The 19466-nt window shown below is 50.0% G+C and overlaps 1 protein-coding gene and 1 long non-coding RNA gene across 6 annotated transcripts in view; one reads left to right on the top strand and one right to left on the bottom strand.

The window, feature by feature from the left end:
- Positions 1-19466, bottom strand: part of LOC138580829 (uncharacterized) — a 218006-nt gene that overhangs the window by 62973 nt on the left and 135567 nt on the right. The gene's annotated exons all lie outside the window — the stretch shown is intronic.
- Positions 16386-19466, top strand: part of TPM3 (tropomyosin 3) — a 322771-nt gene continuing 319690 nt past the window's right edge. For 3 of the 5 annotated variants that reach the window (XM_069651637.1, XM_069651619.1, XM_069651609.1), the window contains exon 1: positions 16387-16652. In XM_069651637.1, coding sequence (XP_069507738.1) covers positions 16539-16652 — 114 coding nt within the window. In that variant the 5' untranslated portion in view covers positions 16387-16538. Of the gene's footprint in view, positions 16653-19466 lie in introns of all 5 variants that reach the window. The other 2 variants (XM_069651646.1, XM_069651628.1) reach the window with 1 other exon arrangement.

The raw sequence follows: 19466 nt of genomic DNA, 5'->3' as shown, positions 1-19466 counted from the left end.
AAATCAGCATTTTCTTTATACTTTTTCTTGGCTTGCTGTAAATGAGTTGCAGCTTCTTTGAAGGCTCGGGTTATTGTGGAATGCAGATGATTTACTGCTGGCATTTCCAGGGTCAGAGGTGGATCTAGATCAGAGGTCCGAGGATGGTGACCATACAAAGTATAAAAGGGGGTTTGTCCGGTTCCAGAATGCACTGAATTGTTGTATGCATATTCTGCGATCCAAAGGATGTCTTTCCAATTTAACTCGGATTGGTGTAACATGCACCGAAGATATTGCTCGAGAGTCTGATTGGTTCTCTCGGTTTGTCCGTCAGTCTGGGGGTGGTGGCTGGTGGATAACCGCACATCTATTTGTGCTAGTTGGCAACATTTCTTCCAAAAATGTGAGATAAATTGACTTCCACGATCCGAGACTAAAATGGAAGGGAAACCATGTATGCGAACTATATTCTCCAGGAATTCCTTGGCCAAGGTGGAAGCTGAAGCCAAACCCTTCAAAGGGATAAAGTGGGCCATTTTGGAGAATAGGTCCACAATTACAAGGATTGTGTTGTAACCAGCACAAGGAGGCAGATCTGTTATAAAGTCCATTGACAGGGTGTGCCATGGTGCCGGTGGAATATCCAAGGGTTGAAGTAGGCCGGCTGGCCTTTTCTTTTGAGCCTTGTTTTGGGCGCAAATTCCACAAGACAGTACAAAAGACTTTATGTCTTTTCTCCAAGAAGGCCACCAGAAGTGGCATTTGATTTTTTCCTCCGTTTTAGCGATACCAGGGTGTCCTTCCATTAAAGATTCATGATGATGGGCAATAACAAGTTCTTGCAATTCTTTACTTGGCAGAAACAACCGCTCCTGGAAGTAGGGTAAGTCATCCTTAACAGTGTAATGAGGACTCTTTTGACTCCATTCCAGTAAGGTTGAAGAGTCTAGAAGTTGTTTTACTTGCGTTTGGATATCCTCAATAGATTGCAATGAAGTTAAGCCTAAGATTCTTTGCTCAGGTATGATGGGCACAGGTTCTAAGCTCGAATTAGGTTCTTCCATGCCAATCCGGGATAAGGCGTCTGCTTTTCCATTCTTGCAGCCAGGGCGATAGGTAATTACAAAATCAAATTCCGCAAAGAATAGAGCCCATCGGAGTTGTCGTGAAGATTGAGCTTTGGCCGTCTTTAAATACTGTAAGTTTCTGTGGTCCGTAATTACGGTGATGGTATGTCTTGCCCCGAGAAGGTAGTGACGCCAAGCCTTGAAAGCAGATTTGATGGCCAGTAACTCTTTATCGGTAATTGCGTAGTTGATTTCCGGAGGAGAACATTTTCTGGACCAAAAGGCCGCTGGGTGTAGTTGGTTAGTTTTTGGGTCTCTTTGCGACAGGACAGCTCCCATGGCCGAACTGGAAGCATCGGTTTCCACTATGTACGGGAGATCTGGGTGCGGGTGCTTCAATACAGGTGCAGAGGTGAATTTGGTTTTCAGGTCCTGGAAGGCTTGTTCGGCCTCAAGAGTCCATTCGAAGCGTTTATTTTTCTTTAGAAGAGCGGTGATGGGTTGGACTGTTCGGGAAAATTCCGGGATGAATCTTCGATAGAAATTGGCAAAGCCGAGCATGCTCTGAACTCCCTTCACCGAGCTTGGAGATGGTCATTTGAGGATGGCGTCCACCTTTCGCAAGTCCATTCGGACTCCTTGAGGTGTCAGGATGAATCCGAGAAACTCAACTTCTGTGGTATGAAAAACGCATTTTTCGAGTTTTGCAAATAGTCTGTGCTGGCGCAGTTTCTCAAGAACTGCCCTAACATGTTTTCTGTGATCAGATTCTGAAGAAGAGTACACCAGGATGTCGTCAATGTAAACAATGACGCAGACATCGATAAGTTCCCGAAGAACATCATTCATAAAGTACTGAAAGGCGGCAGGTGCATTGCACAAACCGAAGGGCATCACCTGATATTCGAAGAGCCCAAATTTGGTGCGGAATGCAGTCTTCCATTCGTCGCCTTCTTTTATGCGCACCAGGTGATAAGCTCCTCGGAGATCTAACTTGGTGTACACACAAGCGTCTTTCACCTGGTCGATAAGCTCAGGGATCAAGGGCAGAGGATAACGATTCTTAATCGTTATTTGATTTAGGGCGCGATAGTCTATACACGTTCTAAGGTCGCCTTCTTTTTTTGGCACGAAGAACAGAGCTGAAGAGACAGGAGACTTGGACGGGCGAATAAAACCATTGGCTAGGTACTGATCTAAATACTGACGCAAATGCAGGTTCTCAGGTTCCGTAAGAGCATAAATCCTACTACAAGGTAGTTGAGCATTGGGTACCCGATCGATCTGGCAATCATAAGACCGATGGGGAGGTAACGTGTTAGCCTGTTCTTTCTGAAAAACGCCTTGGAATTCTTGGTATTCTGACGGTAGCTGTACAGGGGTGGAAGTTGCTGTGGCTAGACCCATAGCTGGATTTCTTGGATAACAAGTTGGTTCACAATCAGGAAAACTTATCTTTTTTGCTCGCCAGTCAATTCTGGGATTATGTGTTTCTAACCAAGGAATTCCAAGAATTACTTGAAATTGTGGGGCCTTGATCACATCAAACACGATTGCTTCCCGATGTCCATCCTGACCCACCAGTGTCACTTCAACAGTGGAATGCGTTACAGGCCCTGAGGCTATTTCGGTTCCATCTACTGTAGTAATGACATCTTGGGTTACTTTCGGGCGGAGAGGAAGCTTAATCCTGGAAGCCAATTCACGGTCTATGTAATTTCCAATAGCTCCACTGTCGATGTATGCTTTTATGGCATGCAACTGCTGAGGCTGTTTTGGGTCCACGAGCACCATTGGCATGACGAAATGCGAGGTCAAAGAGTTAGTTTTCAAGCTCGGCAAGCGGACCCCTACGCTTGCCGGGCTAGGTCGTTTCCCGAATCAGGTGTCACTAATTTGTTATCAGTAGCTCCAACCACCTTCTTAAGTGGTTTAACTGGACAATTTCGAAGAAAGTGACCGGAAGTCCCGCAATACAGACAAAGTTGCATTTGCCGCCTTCTCTCTCGTTCTTTCTGCGTTAATGGTCCTTTAACACCACCGATTTGCATAGGTTCAGATACGTCGGTACTCTTGGAGGTAGCGTGGGTTTTGATCGGTGCTCGGTTTTCATACTTGAACCGATCTGCTTTTCTATTTTGAAGTCTGTGATCAAGTTGAACCACCAAGTCAATGTAGTCTGCGCAGACCTGGGGTGGGTTTACTATCTGAGCTAGAACATCCTTAAGCTCTCCGCGCAGGCCTCGATGAAACAATGTGATCCTTTTGCTTTCTGGCCATCCAGTTTCCACAACCAGTCTGTTAAAGGTGGCTATGTAGGATAGAAGATCCTGATTACCTTGTCGTAAGGATAGCAGTTCGTTATCAAGGGCCTGTCCTTGAGAGTGTCGAGCGAACAATCTTTCCATGCTGGCCTGGAAGCCCTGAAAATTCTGGAGAATGGGATCATCCTGATTTACCAATGGAATAGACCAATCGGCAGCACTACCACTGAGGTAAGATAGTATAAAGGCTACCTTGGTCTGGTCGTTAGGGAAGGCTCCGGGTCTGCATAGAAAGTGTAAACGACATTGGTTCATAAAGACGGCATATTTCTTGGGATCCCCCGCAAAACGTTCAGGCGGGGCCAAAGGCATGTGTCCAGGTAGATTAATTTGTACCGGGTTACTCAAACCCATTGATTTGGAAATGTCTCCGGAATTAGGTAAAGGAGTGTGCCCTGTCTGGGCCTGTAATAACCTTTTGGCTAGGTCATCAGTTCTTTCCTTAGATAAGATCAGTTCTCTTTAGAGAGTGTTAGTCTCCTGGCGGGCTGAGTGCACCTCTGCCCGTAATTCCCCCAAAAGCTGGGCCAGCTGGTCAGTCTCGGAAGTCTCCATAGCGCCCGGGTGGGAAATTGTGGGTAGGCTTCGCGTTCTGTAACGCTCACCGGATTCCCACGGAGGCGCAGGTCTGGCTTCGAGTGCTGATGCTTCTTCAATGGTGAAGCGCAGGACTCTGAAGATGGACAGGAAGGGCCCTCTACTCTGGCTTCTCCGGCTCGCAGGAATATTCCCCTGTGCGTGAAAAGGGAGTATTACCTACTGACTGAGTTATGCTCAAGCCTCCCACTTTCTTCCAACCCTCCACGATACCCTTCCACGATTCCCCGTGAAGTCTCACCTTAGGGTCTGAAAGGACGAGCTCTCCATCCTGCTTCTGACGCAGGGGCGCGTTGAACCCAGTTACTTCACTGGATTGAGGTTGGATGGGAGTTCAGGTAAGCTTGATTATACTGGTAAGGCGCTGTAAAAGTTCTGTTGCAAGTTCAAAAGTTCAAGCTTTAAATAATAATGTTCATTGTCTTTTTTCAGGTGATGAATGAAGATTCCTTTGGAGACTTCTTGCAACAAAGCGCTGATGTTGATGTCTTTTCCCCATAGGGGCCGGGGTTCGGAATGCCAGAAATATGGCACCGACCCGAAGTGAAACGTGCAGTTCCAGTAAAGATCTGGTAAGTCTTAGATGAGCACTCAGGTGATGTTTTTGCATTCGCTCATCTAATGTCTTTGTCTTTTTTCCCCATAGGGGCCGGGGTCCTGCTTGGAAGCAGCAAGACCCGAAATGTAATGGGAATGACCCAACAGGTAAGTCTTAGAAGGAAACTGGGCTTTTCCTATTCCCTTCCTTCTCTCACCTCTTATTCTTGTCTTTCTCTCTAGGCTCTGGGAAGTGGCTGTGTTCCCGGATGATCGCGCTGAAGATGGAGGAACCCAGGAAAGGTGAGTGAAATGCAGCGCTGCAGCGATCGTAACGAAATGCTTTTAAAAATGATGTCTTCCCTTTCAGGATCGTCGGTGATGTCTCCGTGGTGCAGATTAGCTGGTAGGTCTCTTGTCTCCCTTTGCAGGTGACCCAGGATGCTGACAGGCGTGGCTGAAGTCCAGATGCAGGAGCTGACACGGTGAGCGTCCAGCTGCAAGGAGCAGAACAACGCGAAGCGTGAGTTGCTGATCGGGTGTGGTTTAAATAGCTTTGGAAGAAGTTCCAAGTGTGTATCCTTTCTCCGATCAGGTATGTATCCTTCCCCGACCACACCCGGGTGGAAAGTAGTCACACAGGTAAAGTAGTTCCTATTCAGGCCTCAAGAGGGCCTGGATGTGGCAGCATGGTCTGCATCAGGTAAGTGCACATTAAAACACTTGAACACATGTCTAGCTTTGTGAGCCTGGCGCCTAAGAAGTCCAGCATGAGCCTGGCACTCCCCTGGGGGAAATGATGCCTGCCTCTGGGGTTGCTGGGTCGGACCTGGCTCCTTGGAGGTAGGCATCATGACAGTCACTCACACAGTGGAGTGGTCATGTTGGAGGGAGACCCTCCAGCTTATCAGGATAGAGTGTGACATGGGTTGCTGAGGCAACCCTGTCCAGGGGTCCTACTCCCCCTCCCACACAATGGACCCACCCCAGACTCAGTGGCGCCGAAAGGAGGGCTTCTTGGCAGAAGCCTGCTAAAAGGACGAACAAAGGATCCCCGACCTGGGTTAGGAGTTTAGAGAAAGACACGAGAAAGAAGTTATATTAAAGTTCTGGCAAATAAAACCTACCGGAGTAAAGTTAATATTAAAATACACCGGCGTTATGTTAGAGGCTGTCAGAAAATGTGGCAGCCTCGAACAATGGGAAAATCCCATAGGAAAATATTTGCGGTCGAATATTTACGGTAGTAACCACTGCCACCAGCCAGAAACTTTTGAGAGAGGGACTGTACGGTACCCTCTCGAAAATGAACATAAGGGAAAAACTATTAACCCTTCCCAGTACCTCCATAGTAAGATGGGTGGTACTGGTTTAGTTCACAAAAATTGACTAGTAAAGTCAATGGGGACTTTACATGCCCTGGGAGACAGTAGTCAGTCCCAGGGTATAGAGCCTATGTTTGGGGGTCGCTACGACACCCCTGTGTCACTGCACAGAGGGTGCTGTGTAACACATGTGAATAAAGATGGTTCCTATGGAGGTGGAAAAACCCCATAGACATTAAACACAAAACTAGCCTAGAACACACATAGCAAAAATGTCTAAGAGTGGGAAAAAGAGTCTCACTCTCAGCACGAGAAAAAAACAAACCCTTCAAATCCAGCAAAGCTGCTGGGGGACTCTATAGGTAAGGGAAATTAGCCATAGAATGAGAATTCTCCATAACCGAGAGGCTAAAGAACACCCTGTCTACGGCAGTCGGACCGGCAGTCAGGGACATTGCATGGGAATTGCTCAACCTGGAAACAGCTTCATTCCAAGACTTACACACAAAACTGTACGAATATTTTGCGCCCCATACCAACGTTGATTGTGAAAGGCACATCTTTCACACGACGCTCCAAGACAAAGGAGAATCCCTAGACAAATATGTTTTGAGACTATGAATAAAACAAAACACTGCAAGTTTCAGCGGTACTCCAACGAGGAGGCTCTGAGATCTCAGGTCTTCGCCGGATGCAACTCCCCAACTTTACAGAAGAAACAGCTGCAAAAGCAACGGTCACTGGAGGAGATCCTAGCCTGGCCAAGTGGCACTTTGGCACTCCCTTAATCGCAATAGACCAAATTTTATGTCTGTATGGCCAAACCTGCGCCCTGGTGCTCCATTGCGGTTGGTGCCCTGGCAGTTGCCTAGAATTGCCTTATTCTTGCTCTAGACCTGTTGATAGATGAGAAGTGCACACCACCCTACTCAACTGCAACTAGCCTCTCAGTGGCAGGGAGAAGCAGAAAAAATGCAGATACAAAGTGTGAACATTCCCTGCATTTGCCAGTGAAGGGATGCTTCAACAGAACAGAATTTTAAAAAAGCCTGCCCCCCCCAAAGAGCATTTAGAGCTGGAACAGCCTGAGCAAAGCTGGAGACAAAATAAGACGTATAGCTGAGTGGATAGGTCAGGGGTTAAGTGCTTGCCTCCGAAGCAGAAAATACCTATACTGGGTCCTTCATCCTTTAGAACAGAGATACATTGAGTACAGTGGCACAACGACCATAGGGCAGATCGGGCTTTAGCAACCCATCCCCTGAGATTTTGGATTATGTTAACTTGACCTGGCTGAACTACAGAGCCATGACAGGACAGGACACAGAGGATAAATGCTACCTGTGGCTGCATAGTTAACAACGGTGCGGCATTTATTAATGTATAGCGTTTCGTGGCAAGCAACTGCATTCATATGCATCCATTTTTAGGTCCGGATAGGATGTTAGCACTTGCATGTCAGGGGCGTGATTGCAATGAAGGGTAGGGTGAAGGCAGGAGACAGCTCATTCTCACAGCTTTCAGACGTGAGGGGGGGAGTTAACTGCTTGTAACATTGAAGCATCACCAAAATAGTCTCACTAGAATATGGAAACAAGTTAGCTTCCCCCACACAAGTTTACCCTTCCCCGCAGTCTCGGAAGTTGGCCCCTCTCCCAAAATGTGAAGGGCTACCCTCTCCCCAAAACTAATCGCTATTATTACAGTGAGTAGAAGTGGGGTGAATGTGACATGAAATGCTATATACAAACCTGCTACTATAACTATTATTAATAGGTCTTGCAGGAAGTGGGGACCTGCACTGTTGGACCTGGTGCAATATTCCTGCTATGGCGCAATGCACAAGATCCATAAAAGCATTTGCTAGAGCTAGGACTTAAATCTACACACATGAAGGAAGGCCTTAGTTTAAGCAAGCCAGAGTGCATTGCACCCCCTCTCCGCCCCCCTCAACCCCCTCTCTCACCCCCCCCCCCCCCCCCGCAACCACCCCTACCTCCCCCGCCCGCTTTATGGCGCACATAGAAAGAGCATCATGCATGCAGGAGCCATTTTCTGTGAGAAAGACCAACGACTACGAAGCGTTTCCTCAACCGCCAGTTCACGAAACAACGAGAATGGGTGTGCTTCGGTGGACAGGAAATCTGTATTTTATTAAAGACCACAGAGGAAACACTGAAACCATCATTAAACGCTTGATTGTACGATTAAAACACGAGTAACATAGTCGATGAATAAGGACCTTAACAACAGCCCAGTATTAGAAGACAGAAACTAAACTCATCAGCGTGTTGAAACTTGAGATATCTGAACTGCGAGCAATCTGAAGCAAGCCAGGCTTCCTCCAGGCCATCGAATGCAAACTCAAGAGGGAGCGCTTCCTGTTCGCGCTCAGCGGAAAGGAACCACACCTACCTCTGTGGGCGGAAACGAAAATAAGCACTGAAGAGCCTGCTGAAATGTAAGCACAGCTGAAATACCCAGGCAAGGGATAAAAAAGAACGAGTAAAATCATATGCAGGGCAAAGTGTAAACCTAAACTCATACATAGCCATGCTACAGAAGCATAGCCGCAACAGACCAACCTTGGCCCCTGAGCCCCATGTATGCTCCTTAGACCCTCCCCACCCCTCTAGCCCTGGCCAACCCTTTCGATGACTTCCACTGACCTCACCCTGCCCAGCCGCCCTCTTGAACAATTATCAAATGGACAAACACTTGTGAATATAAAAAGGCCACAGCTGCTTTATGAGGTAAGAGGTAACTTACAGATATTCCCTTTTCATCACAAAGCATAAGTGTTCTGCACTGAGCTGGCGCCCTTACATCTCTATACCCTTCCTCCACCCCGGATGATCTCCTTCTTGCAAAAGGCAGCCATGCATCTGTGTCTAGACCTTCTGAACATGTATTTCCCAGGTGTTATAACATCTTACACTGTTACTCTGTTCCTCAGGTGTCTTGACCTCTTACACAGTTGCTCATTTGCCCAGATGGCTTGACCTCGTACGCAAGTACTAATGTCTTCATGTGTTTTGCCCTGATACACAATAACTCATTGCCCAGGTGTTTTCACCTCTTACATACAACTCATTTCCTCAGGTGTCTTCACCTCTTCTCTGATCACTTCTTTCCCCAGGTGTCTTGAACCCTTACTCCATTTTCCTTTACCCCAGATCTTGACTACTTACACAATACTTATTTCCCCAGGTGCCTTAATATTTACCCAATTCCTAATTTCCAGCAGGTGTCCTGCTCTTAACCCAATTGCTTCCGCTTCCATATCCTGGTGCTGATTCTCACCCCTTCCTTTCCTGCCCCTCCCCCCCTTGCAGGCACCCCTCTCCCTGATACCCGCCAACTTCCTTCCTTTCCTAGAGCCCCTGTGTCTCTATCTGGTGCCACGGCACGTGTGGTGCTTGGTTCCCAGAGGCTGTTGCGCACCGCAGCTAATGCAGTGGCCACCAAGGCCTCATGCTGCCCGGAGAGTCTACTGTAGGGTGACCAGACATCCCGGTTTTGTCAGGACTCCCTGGGTATTTGCGGCACCATCCCGGGGTACAGAGACTTTTTTAAGTTTACAAACTTTGTCCAAGGATTTGGGGATCGGGTGGATACAATCCCGGTTTTTGGCCCGATATCACGATTTTCCCATTGGTTTGGCCAAAAACCAGGATGGCATCCACCCGATCCCCAAATCATGGACAGGGTTTTTAAACTTAAAATAGTTTCAGGACCCCGGGCGCTCTCCTCATTCTATTTTCACCCCATCCCACATACTTTACACCTTCCTCCGGTCCCAATAAGCGTTCTGTTCCTGCAACATGACACGGGACAGGCCACCCACATAGCAGTAGGACTACAGTTTCACTGCTGAAGCTGTAGTCCTACTTCTGTGTCAGTGGCCTGTCCCGGTTTTTTATTTTCAAAATCTGGTCACCCTAGTCTACTGGAAGCATCAACATTATCCACCCTGCCCCCTCAACCTCGCACCTGTCCACACAAACTCTCAATGGGAGCTTCTGTGCCTTTAATGAAATCCATGTGAGCTAGTCACTGAAGAAAGGGAAGTCTTCACTTCATCACAAAGCCAGAGGCTAATATTAAAGATGCGTAACGCCTCTATTCTAAATACCTCATCACTGTCAGAAAAAAAGATTTATACCGAGGTGCCCTTTTTATACGAAGTACGCCTTAAAAAAGATGAACTGCCTACTGTTAGATATTTCACTGATAAGTAAGCTTAGCATTCAAAATGGGTCATCTGACTGCTAACTTTATATGTTGACGAAGTGTCAGGCATGAGGGGATGGATGATAGGTTATTTGTTTGATATCAGCTGCGTGTGGCGTACTGGGGATTACTTCTCAGTAATCTTCATTAGTCCTAGTCCTAGTCCTTCCCTTCCTCGGCGCAGTACTTACTTGTGAGGTCATCCTCCTCTTTCCAGGAACCTCTCTTCTCTTTCGAATCTTTTTCCTTCCTGTCCCGCCCATGCCTGAGGGTATAACCTCTCCTTACGATCAAAAGACCTCAGTTAGCTCTACCTATTATTTGTCCATTTCATCATATCTGGTGAGGGAGGAGGGATACAAGTATTGTTCCGAGGAAGAGAAGGACTAGGAGTGATGAAGATTAGCATTAAGTAATCCTGCAGTGCCCCGCTCTGACGTCCGCTAATTGGTGGGAGCGTCCAAGTTCTAGAACAGACTAGGGTTATACTTGGTTCATGCAGTATTTGTTGTCTTAATTTGACAGATAAGCATCCTTGAATTGTCTTTTGGTGCATCTCATGTTCCTCATCTGGCCATGCACATGTTGTAGCCATCCACCGCAGCCTGCAGTGATAAGCATCAAAGGATTCCTCTTCTTTCTGCATGGTTATTCCTCATAAGGGATCTTTGTAGTCAAGATTAGCCATGGGTGCGAGGTACTCTTGGAGAGCTGCCTTGTCTGCATTGAACGTCCTGTCTGCAGGCTGTAGAGTCTCAAAAATATTGCAAACGGCAGGACCAGCCGAGTAGAGAATGACCAACTTTTTTTCGTCTTATCGTTGACTTCCCCTGTCGCTGACAGGAACATCTCTAGGCGTTTCACCCAGGCGGACCATCTGGGGTCTAGGGCCGACAGGGCTACAGATATATCAAATTCTTTCAAGGGTATGAGGTTCATGGATGGGCGTTGCGCCCTTGCACCTGCAGGGGCACCTTTGGCAGCATCTGCCATTTGAATAGCCAATCGCAGCTCGATTATGAACAGAAAGCTCAGTGGCTAACTTGGATGTGGCTTCTGCTAGATTTTGGCTGGTTACTGGCGCTAGTCACTTCACATACAGACACCAGCCTCGCTAATAAGGTGCACAAGCACTCCCGTCAGGAGCTGCAACCCATGTATGGAAACTGTGTTGTGAAGTTTCTCCGTGGTATTGCAGGGACTCTCCTGTATCGCCCAATCTCCATCACTCCCTTCCTGAGCAAGCTCCTGGAGAAACTGGCCATCTCCCAGCTAAATCTCCACACTGAATCTGTTGGTTGTCTTCATGACCATCAGTCTGGCTTCAGAACTGCCAGAAACACGGAAACTGCTCTCCTGAACATCCGTGAAGACCTGCTCTCCAACGTTGACTCTAACACCCCTTGTGTCCTCATCTTGCTTGATCTCTCTTCTGCCTTTGGCAACGTCAACCATGCCATCCTGCTTAATTGTCTCTGTGATAACCTAGGAATCACTGGTCAGGCCCTGGCGTGGCTGACTTCCTTCCTCTCTGACCGACCCTCCCAGGTCCAACTTGGATCCTTCCTCACCGCTATCTTCTTCTCTACCTGTGGTGTCCCCCAGGGGTCTAACCTCTCTCCCTGGCTGTTCCACCAATACCTGGCACTCCTTGCCCACCGCATTGCCCCTCTCTGCCCCAACTTTCAGTGCTATGCAGATGACACTCAGCTCATTTTCAGGCTACCTACGGCCACCTCTTCACTGTCCCTCATCTCTGACTGTCTGTCTTCTATCCAGGAGTGGTGTGCTGCCAATGACCTCTGCCTTAATGTCAGTAAAACTGAGATTCTCCTCATCGGCACACACACTCCCTCCTTCCCTGTAGCTCTCTGGCCAGCCTCTCTTGGCCCTCTTCCCTCTCCCAACTGCAAGGCTAAAAACCTTGGGGTCATCTTTGACTCCACACTATCTTTCTCGCCTCACATCTCTGACGTCTCTAAAAAGTCACACTTCCAGCTGCACTTCCTCAGAGGTATTCTTCCTTTCCTTTCCTTCCCCCAGAAGCTCACTGTCTCTAGAGCTCTGGTTCTCTCTAAGATGGACTATTGCAAGAGCTTCTTTCTAAATCTGCCTGCTTCTACTCTACGCCCTCTGCAACTCATCCAGAACAGGACTGCGAGACTTATCCTTGGCCTCAAGCCCCGGGATCGTATCTCTCCAGGACTGACATTTCTGCACTGGCTCCCAGTGGCTGCGAGGATTAAGTTCAAAACCCTCTGCATCGTCCACAAGGCCTTCTGGGGCTTGGGGCCTCAATACCTTCAACTCTCTCTTCATAAATATCTTCCCTCTCAAGCTCTTCGCTCATCCACCTCCAACTCCCTCAGGGCCAGTGGCTTCTCCAAGTAACAAGTTGGTGGCAGATCTCTCTCTTCGGCTGGTGCCTCCCTCTGGAACAGCCTCCCTGCCTCCCTGAAACTTGAGGAGAACCATCTTTGGTTCCGGAAGCACCTGAAAACCCTCCTCTTTGCTTCCACTTTCTCTCCCCCTCTACCCTGCTAACGTCCTGGCTGTTACTGAGACTGCACTAGTTACCTGGCCACCCATCTGATCTCGGGCCCTAGCCCTGCCAGATGCAGCCTGCACTGCCTCCCTGGCAACCCCTGCACCTGGGGACTATTTTCTGTATCCCTACAGTCCCCCCACTAGCACTTATGTCTGCACTCACCCTGCACTTGCCACCTGCTGGCCGTTTATTTATCTTGTTATTCTATTATCCCATGCACTGCACTTTCCCTTCCCCCTGCACTTTCTTCCTCCCCCTTCCTTTGCACTTGTGTGATCTGAATGACACTTTGTACTAGTAAAATCGTTGTCAGTCTTCCCTCTGTTCCCTCTCCCTTGCCTCGTCGTGCTTTGAAACACTTGTGTATAGGCGCGTTATAAATGCCATATCATATGATATCATATCATAGAGCAGATCATGCCCATAATTGAAGACGGGGCTCACAAGCACTCTGTGGGGGAGTTGCAGCCTTATCTTACCCAGGCAACTGTGGATGTCACCTTCTTTGATTCTATCTGTTTTTCTTTTTTTTTCTTTTTTTTTTTGCCACGCGCCCCGATTCTGCCGACCGTGTGGGGGAGAACAGGGTGTATGTGCACTAGGCGTCACACCGCCGGCGGCCCTGAGGCAGTGGGGGTCAGGAGTCTGGTAGGGCTGGGCCTAGAGTTGGGGCAGCCCGGGATTTCATGGGTAGGGGCGAGCCAGGGGCGAGCCTGGGGATCCAACCTGGCTGTAGGAGCCCACCACTGGCCGAGCCCACGATATCCCTGGCTCCCCCAAAAAAGGAAACAAATTAAATGCTGCCCTGGCGAGCCACCATCAGGGCAGCGTTTATTTTTTTCATATATGGACATTTCTTTCCATTTTGGCCACGCCGCGCAGGCAAAAAGGAAAGAAATGGTTAAATGTGAGAAAAAAATAACCATTTCTTTCCTTTTTGCCTGCGCGGGGCAGGCAAGATGGAAAGAAAGGGTCAAATGTGAAAAATGGGAATTCCTTTACATTTTACCCACACAGCGCAGGCAAAATCGAAAGAAATGGTCAAATGTAAAGAAAGAAAAATGTGAGGCAGGCAAAATGGAAAGAAATGGTCAAACGTGAAAAACAAAAAATTGCCATTTCTTTCCATTTTGCCCGTACGGCGCAGTCAAAATGGAAAAAATGGTCAACTGAGAAACAAATAAATGCGGCCCTGGTGCCCTCTTGGCATCCGATCCGCCTTCATGGTCGCATGGGCATTTCTTTTCATTTTGCCCGCGTGGCGCAGCCAAAATGGAAAGAAATAGTCAAATATGTAAGAAAAAAAAATGGGCATTTCTTTACATTTTGCTCGCCATGGTGGGGCCTGTGGCAGGCCCGTGGCATCCGGGGTTACCGGCCCGAAAGGAAGGTCGGGCTGGAGCCCCCGTTGGAGCCTGGGCCGGCCCGGGCCTCACCAGGCTCGCCCACCTCTAGCTGGCCCAGAGGTTGCTGTTACTGCGCAGCCGATGCTGACCTCTGATTGAGGAGCTCCTAAGGCATAGGGCGTAGCACGAGAAAGGAAAAGTATATAAACTCTGGCAGAGCGACAGCGGGTTCACGCTCGCACGGGATATACCCGGCGCGACAACCACCTCATCGCCAGTGTGATAGGCCTGCCCTCGCTGCAATGAATGACACAGAGACAGTAAAGCTTGTCGCAGAGGTTCCCATGCTCACTGCCCACATGACACGGGCAGGGTGCTCCCCCTTTATTTCCTTTGCCTCGTGACCTAACACATTACAAGTCACTATTAAGCAAACACACGCTTGAAATCCGAAATTAGATCATAACTCCACCCAACCACTCACCTCCCATGTCACTATGCTTACTCTCTACTCCACACCAACACACAATTAGAGTGCAGCTACACCCCTCGATCAATTCCGGCCTAGCTGCTCACATACGAACGTTACCCCATGAACACCTCATCATTCTAATAAAACGCAGCTACATCATCCCATGACAAACCTGCCTAGCTGCACACATAAGCGTCCTATGCAGGCCTAACACAGCCAGAACCCCGTCTTGGTGTCCATCCTCCAGACTGCACACATTCAACTGATATCTCCAGCACCACGCCTAATGCTAGGATGCAGCTACCATCAGGCAAGTGCATCAGCTGCACACATAACTGATGCACCCAAGCACCCTGTGACACCCTACTCTCTCAACTGACCTGGACCTCGGTCCCCGAGGGCATTCAACCTACCAGCGCTTTGAGGTCCTACCAATGATATACAGAGAGCTATATAAATGCCAAATCACATAACATAACATCACAAGGCGCTTAAAGGGGCACGCACCACACCCGGCAGGCACTATTTGCAGCAGCAGGAGGCCTCACAAGTCCTTTCACCCGGGCTGCGGGTGCCAAGCGGGTCGGTACTGAAGATGGGCCCGCCTAAGCAGGTGGCGGTCCCAGCAGCACGCACACAGCGCTCAGCCGTGTGAAGTAATTTTGCGGCATGGAAGGCTGCAGTGTCTGGGCGGTGCCCCCCCCCCTCCACGCCGAGGGCACCCAAGAGGGAAGTCCATGCCGCAGCAGTGATCTGTGGTTGGCACCTCTCCCGGCAAATGGGTGCTGCATGGAGATGTTGGGCCGCGCCATTGACATGGATGAGGGAACCACTCCTGGCAGTGGGTCAGCGAGATGGTAAGGCCAGGGGCCCCTCCTGGACGTGGTGCACCTCATTGAGGAAAGCCAGGATCAACCAGGCATCTAGATGTGTGTGCACTGAGCGGCATACTGGCTCGGCCCTCCTGACTGAGGGTCCGGTTCTCTAACAACGGACATGATGGAGCCCCACTCACGCCCTTGTATCTTACACAATTGTTTATCGTAGAAGGGTCCCCCACGTGGTACACGAACAGGAGGACCCTTCAATCAATGGTGCATCGTGGGGGGAAACCTGGGCTGTACAGCTTCAATTTTCTTTTGAAATATGTGTAACTCGTGCCTTATAATGCCCCATAAAGGGGTTACATATCACCGCCTCTTCCAGCAGCCTGGCACTGCACCCCCCGCTGATCACAGAACTGAATATGTGATTGTCTCCGTGCACCCACATTCTGAGGTGGGGGGGGGCGGGGGTAGAATGGGCCTTTTCATGGTTCATTCTGTGTCCACACCTGTGCACTATAGGTGCATTCATGAGTTGGCATTAAGCTCATTGCTGCACCGATTGCACTGTTCTTTACCATGTTATGATGTGACCAATGTAACTACATCGTGGCAGCATCTTAAAGGCTGCACACTCTATACAGGTGCTTTGTAATTGTATCAGTGTGCCTGTTCTGCTTATCAGGGAAGTGCTGTGGCGCATTAGAGTGCCCTCACCGGTGTAAACCTGCTGACCCGCAGCTCCCGGCAGTGGCCACTCTCAGCCATTGCTGCGGGATTCGGTACCTTGTTCCAACCTCCAGCGAACGGTTTATTTAAAGGGCGTGAGGGGAGACTGGGCTATGAGTGGGGGCTGGAAGACGAGTCATCTCGCAAACAAAAGCCACACAAGAATGACATGGCTGCAGGCCAACACCGCAACCATCCCAGGACTCTGCTTTTAATAACCAGCTGCCAGTTGTCCCCTGAGAGTCCAAATATGGCGCTGCCCCCGAAGGCCCCAGTCAGGGCGCCCCCTGTGAGACAGTGAACGGCGCGTGGATGGGACACCACGGGAGGGTGTTGGAGGGGGGGCTGGTCCAGCCCACTCTGGGCAGCTGATCAGGGGGTATATCTGTCCCGCAGGAAGCTTCTCTGACCGAGATTGAAGGTTGAGCCTCTGCATCCCATTATCCTCTCTATCCCAAAGAGGACGGCGAGGCCGCCACCTCCCTGGAGAGCCGAGGCAGCCCTACCAGTTCCCGCCAGCACCCGCGCGCTGAGCCCGCCCCGACACCGCAAGCATGGAGGCCATCAAGAAGAAGATGCAGATGCTCAAGCTGGACAAGGAGAACGCGCTGGACCGGGCTGAGCAGGCGGAGGCCGAGCAGAAGGCCGTGGAGGAGAAGAGCAAGCAGGTGGGAAGCGGCAAAGGTTGGGCCGAGGGATGACTAGTGCAGAGCACGAGAGGAAGGGTGTGGGGAGGCGGGGAAACGACACTGGCGCCCAGTGAGGCCCTCGGAGGTGCTTATAAGCAGAGGCGTCACCAAGGGGAGCTACGGGGGCTAAAACCCTGGGACTTTTGGTCCCCGGATACAAGCTCAGGGGCTAAAACCAAAAGGCTAGCTAGCCCTGAGTCTTTTCCAGATCTAGCAACACCCCTGCTTGTAAGGAGGAAGAAGCCAAGCTGGTTGCAGTGTAAGGGGGTTCCAGTGTAAGGAGAGTCCAAGGGAATCCAGGCAGACGCAGCAACAAGGAGCCATAGAAGGCCTGGCATAAGGCGCAACAGAGGGGGCATGGTAGGCCACCTGTAAGGAAGACCATGGGAAGCCTGGCATAAGGCAATGTCAAGGTAAGCCATGCACAAGGAGAGGCCAAAGAAGCCGTGGAATAAAGAGAGGTTGGAGGAGGCCACGCATAAAGACCGAGCATGGGAAACTGCTGCATGAGTGGAGAAGGCATGGCAAAGGGATGCAGGCATGAGGAGAGGCCACGGTAAACCGGGCATAAGGAAAGGCTAGCACCTACAGCCGGGCTCTGCAACCTTTGGCTCTCCAGATATTTTGGACTCAAATTCCCATCATCCCTAAGCAGCATAGTCAATAGCCAGATATCATGGGAAATGTAGTCTGAAATATCTGGAGAACCAATGGTTGCAGAGAGGCGAGGCATGACAGGAGAAGGCAGGGAGAGGCAAAGGAGCCCTGAGTGTGAGGGGAAGCAGATAAGCACAGGGAGGGTGGAGTGATCAAGAAACCAAATAGAGAGGCCAGAAGCAAGGAGGTAAGAACCAGGGCACCACAAGGCTGTGCGCGAATAAAGGGCTTAGGGGGGCAGAGTGAGTGCAGCAAGTAAGAAGCAGGGAATAAGTAGGTTTGGGGAGATGCCAGCGGGAGGCACATCACAAGAGTGCAAAAGATGAGCAGATGTCAAGGGCACGCCTGATGCTAGGGGCCGGAATGCTCAGAGGTAAGGAGGCGTCAAGGGCAGTTGGGGAAAATGGGACATCATGAAATGAGAGGCCAAGTATTGGTAGGGTGCAAGGGAGCACACGAGATGTAAATCCTATGAGGATGTGGACAGGGGAAGGTAGGAGGTGTGGTGCACTTGAATGCATGCAAAAAACAAGGGTGGTCCTGGGAGTCCCTCTGCCGGACATTAGTCCTGGTTACAAGAGCCTTACCCAGAGTCTTTAGATCACTATCTTTCACAGAGGAGAAATGTCCTAAACATATCAGTCTTTGTCCTGCCCTGGGGCAGTCCAGCACCGAAATGCTACGCAATTCTCCTCTGAATAAGGGTGCCAACAGCATCCCCAGACACATGTTTCGGTCTGGTTGGACCTCATCAGTAGTGGAGCTGTGTCTCTCTACGAATAGTGAGCAAGGGGTCCATGTCTGGATTTCCCATGTAACTTAGGGTAAGGTCCTGGTAACTATGATTAATCTCCAGCATCGGGATTCCCAGGACCCCCCTTGTTAATTTACACCTGAATTCATGCCAGGTCTCCAGAAAGTTCCAGTGCCAGATCCGTTGGCCTTATTCCAGAGCAGAGCACTGTCGTGTGTGGGACCTTATTTTTGCAATGTGGTAACAAACAACCGCAACAGGGGCACGAAGCAACAGGGCAAGAGTGATGAGCACAGGGAGAGGCTGGGTACTGGCGGCAAGAAGGCGAGAGGAGGAGAGGGTGGCAAGAGTCAAAAAGAGGCTCTGATGACGAGACAGGGCATGAAGAGGCCTGTAGAGATGAGGTGGAAGTTGGCCTTCAGGGCGCGAGGAGCAAGGTGACATCATGAGGATGGCAGACTCCAACAGGCAAAAGTCAATGAGCGGATGAGGGAGAAAGGGAGATGGCAAGAGACCAGGAGAGGCCAGGAAGTGTCAGGACACTGGGGGGCAAGAAGGTGGGAGCAATAAAGGCAGGTAGGACATCAAGGCCTAAGTGTCAAGTAGAGGCAATATGGAGAATGAGTGCTAGCTAAATAAGAGAGTGGGCGGAGGAGAGCAGGAGAAGGGGTTTGGAGGCCGGGTGAGTGCCCTTCTCTGGGGAGAATTCTCATATACTGACAGCTGTGTCTAATGATCATAAGGCGGGTTTTATATAGCACTGCACGTCCTCACTGGCTGACCAGATGGGTGGCCAGTAAACCGCTAATTAGTGCCCAAGTGTTTTTTTCTGGATGCCCTCATGGCCGTGCAGTAATGCAGGCTCTGCTGACCTTGGTGGGAACAGGGCTTTCAGTCAGCCCGCCCAACGGTCGTGCAGATTAAGGCCCCAAGCAAAGCAAAGCTCTTGCCCGGGACCTACAGCACGTCCCTCGGACAGCGCGTCTATCCAGATACGCGCTACCAGCTAACCCCCCGAGATCCCGACGCCAGCCCTGGAGAGTAAAGCGACCCTATTTATAGAGCTCCTACTGGCGCTGCCAACGGACAATTTGGGCCGGTTCACCAAGAGGTTCACTGGCGCAACCCAAGAGATGCCCGCGAGCATCTCAGGCTTGCGCCTGCTACCTTGTACCCGATGCTCAAAGCAGCCGAGCATTGGAGCCAGTTGCGTCATGACTCGAGCATCTGGGAGATGCCCTTGAAGGCATCTTTGGGAGCAGGATCTGCCTATGAGCGTCGGGAAGATGCCCCAGGCCACCCCAGGTTTCTTTCAGTTCGAAGCTTTGGGAATCAGGCAGAAGTTCGCAGATGCCAATCAGGAATGCCCGCCGCCGCTCCTC

This window comes from Ambystoma mexicanum, chromosome 1p (assembly GCF_040938575.1).
Source record: "Ambystoma mexicanum isolate Mex_15411 chromosome 1p, UKY_AmexF1_1, whole genome shotgun sequence".
NCBI lineage: Eukaryota > Metazoa > Chordata > Amphibia > Caudata > Ambystomatidae > Ambystoma > Ambystoma mexicanum.
The sequence above is the reverse complement of the archived record's forward strand: the minus strand, read 5'-3'. Positions and strand labels throughout refer to the sequence as shown.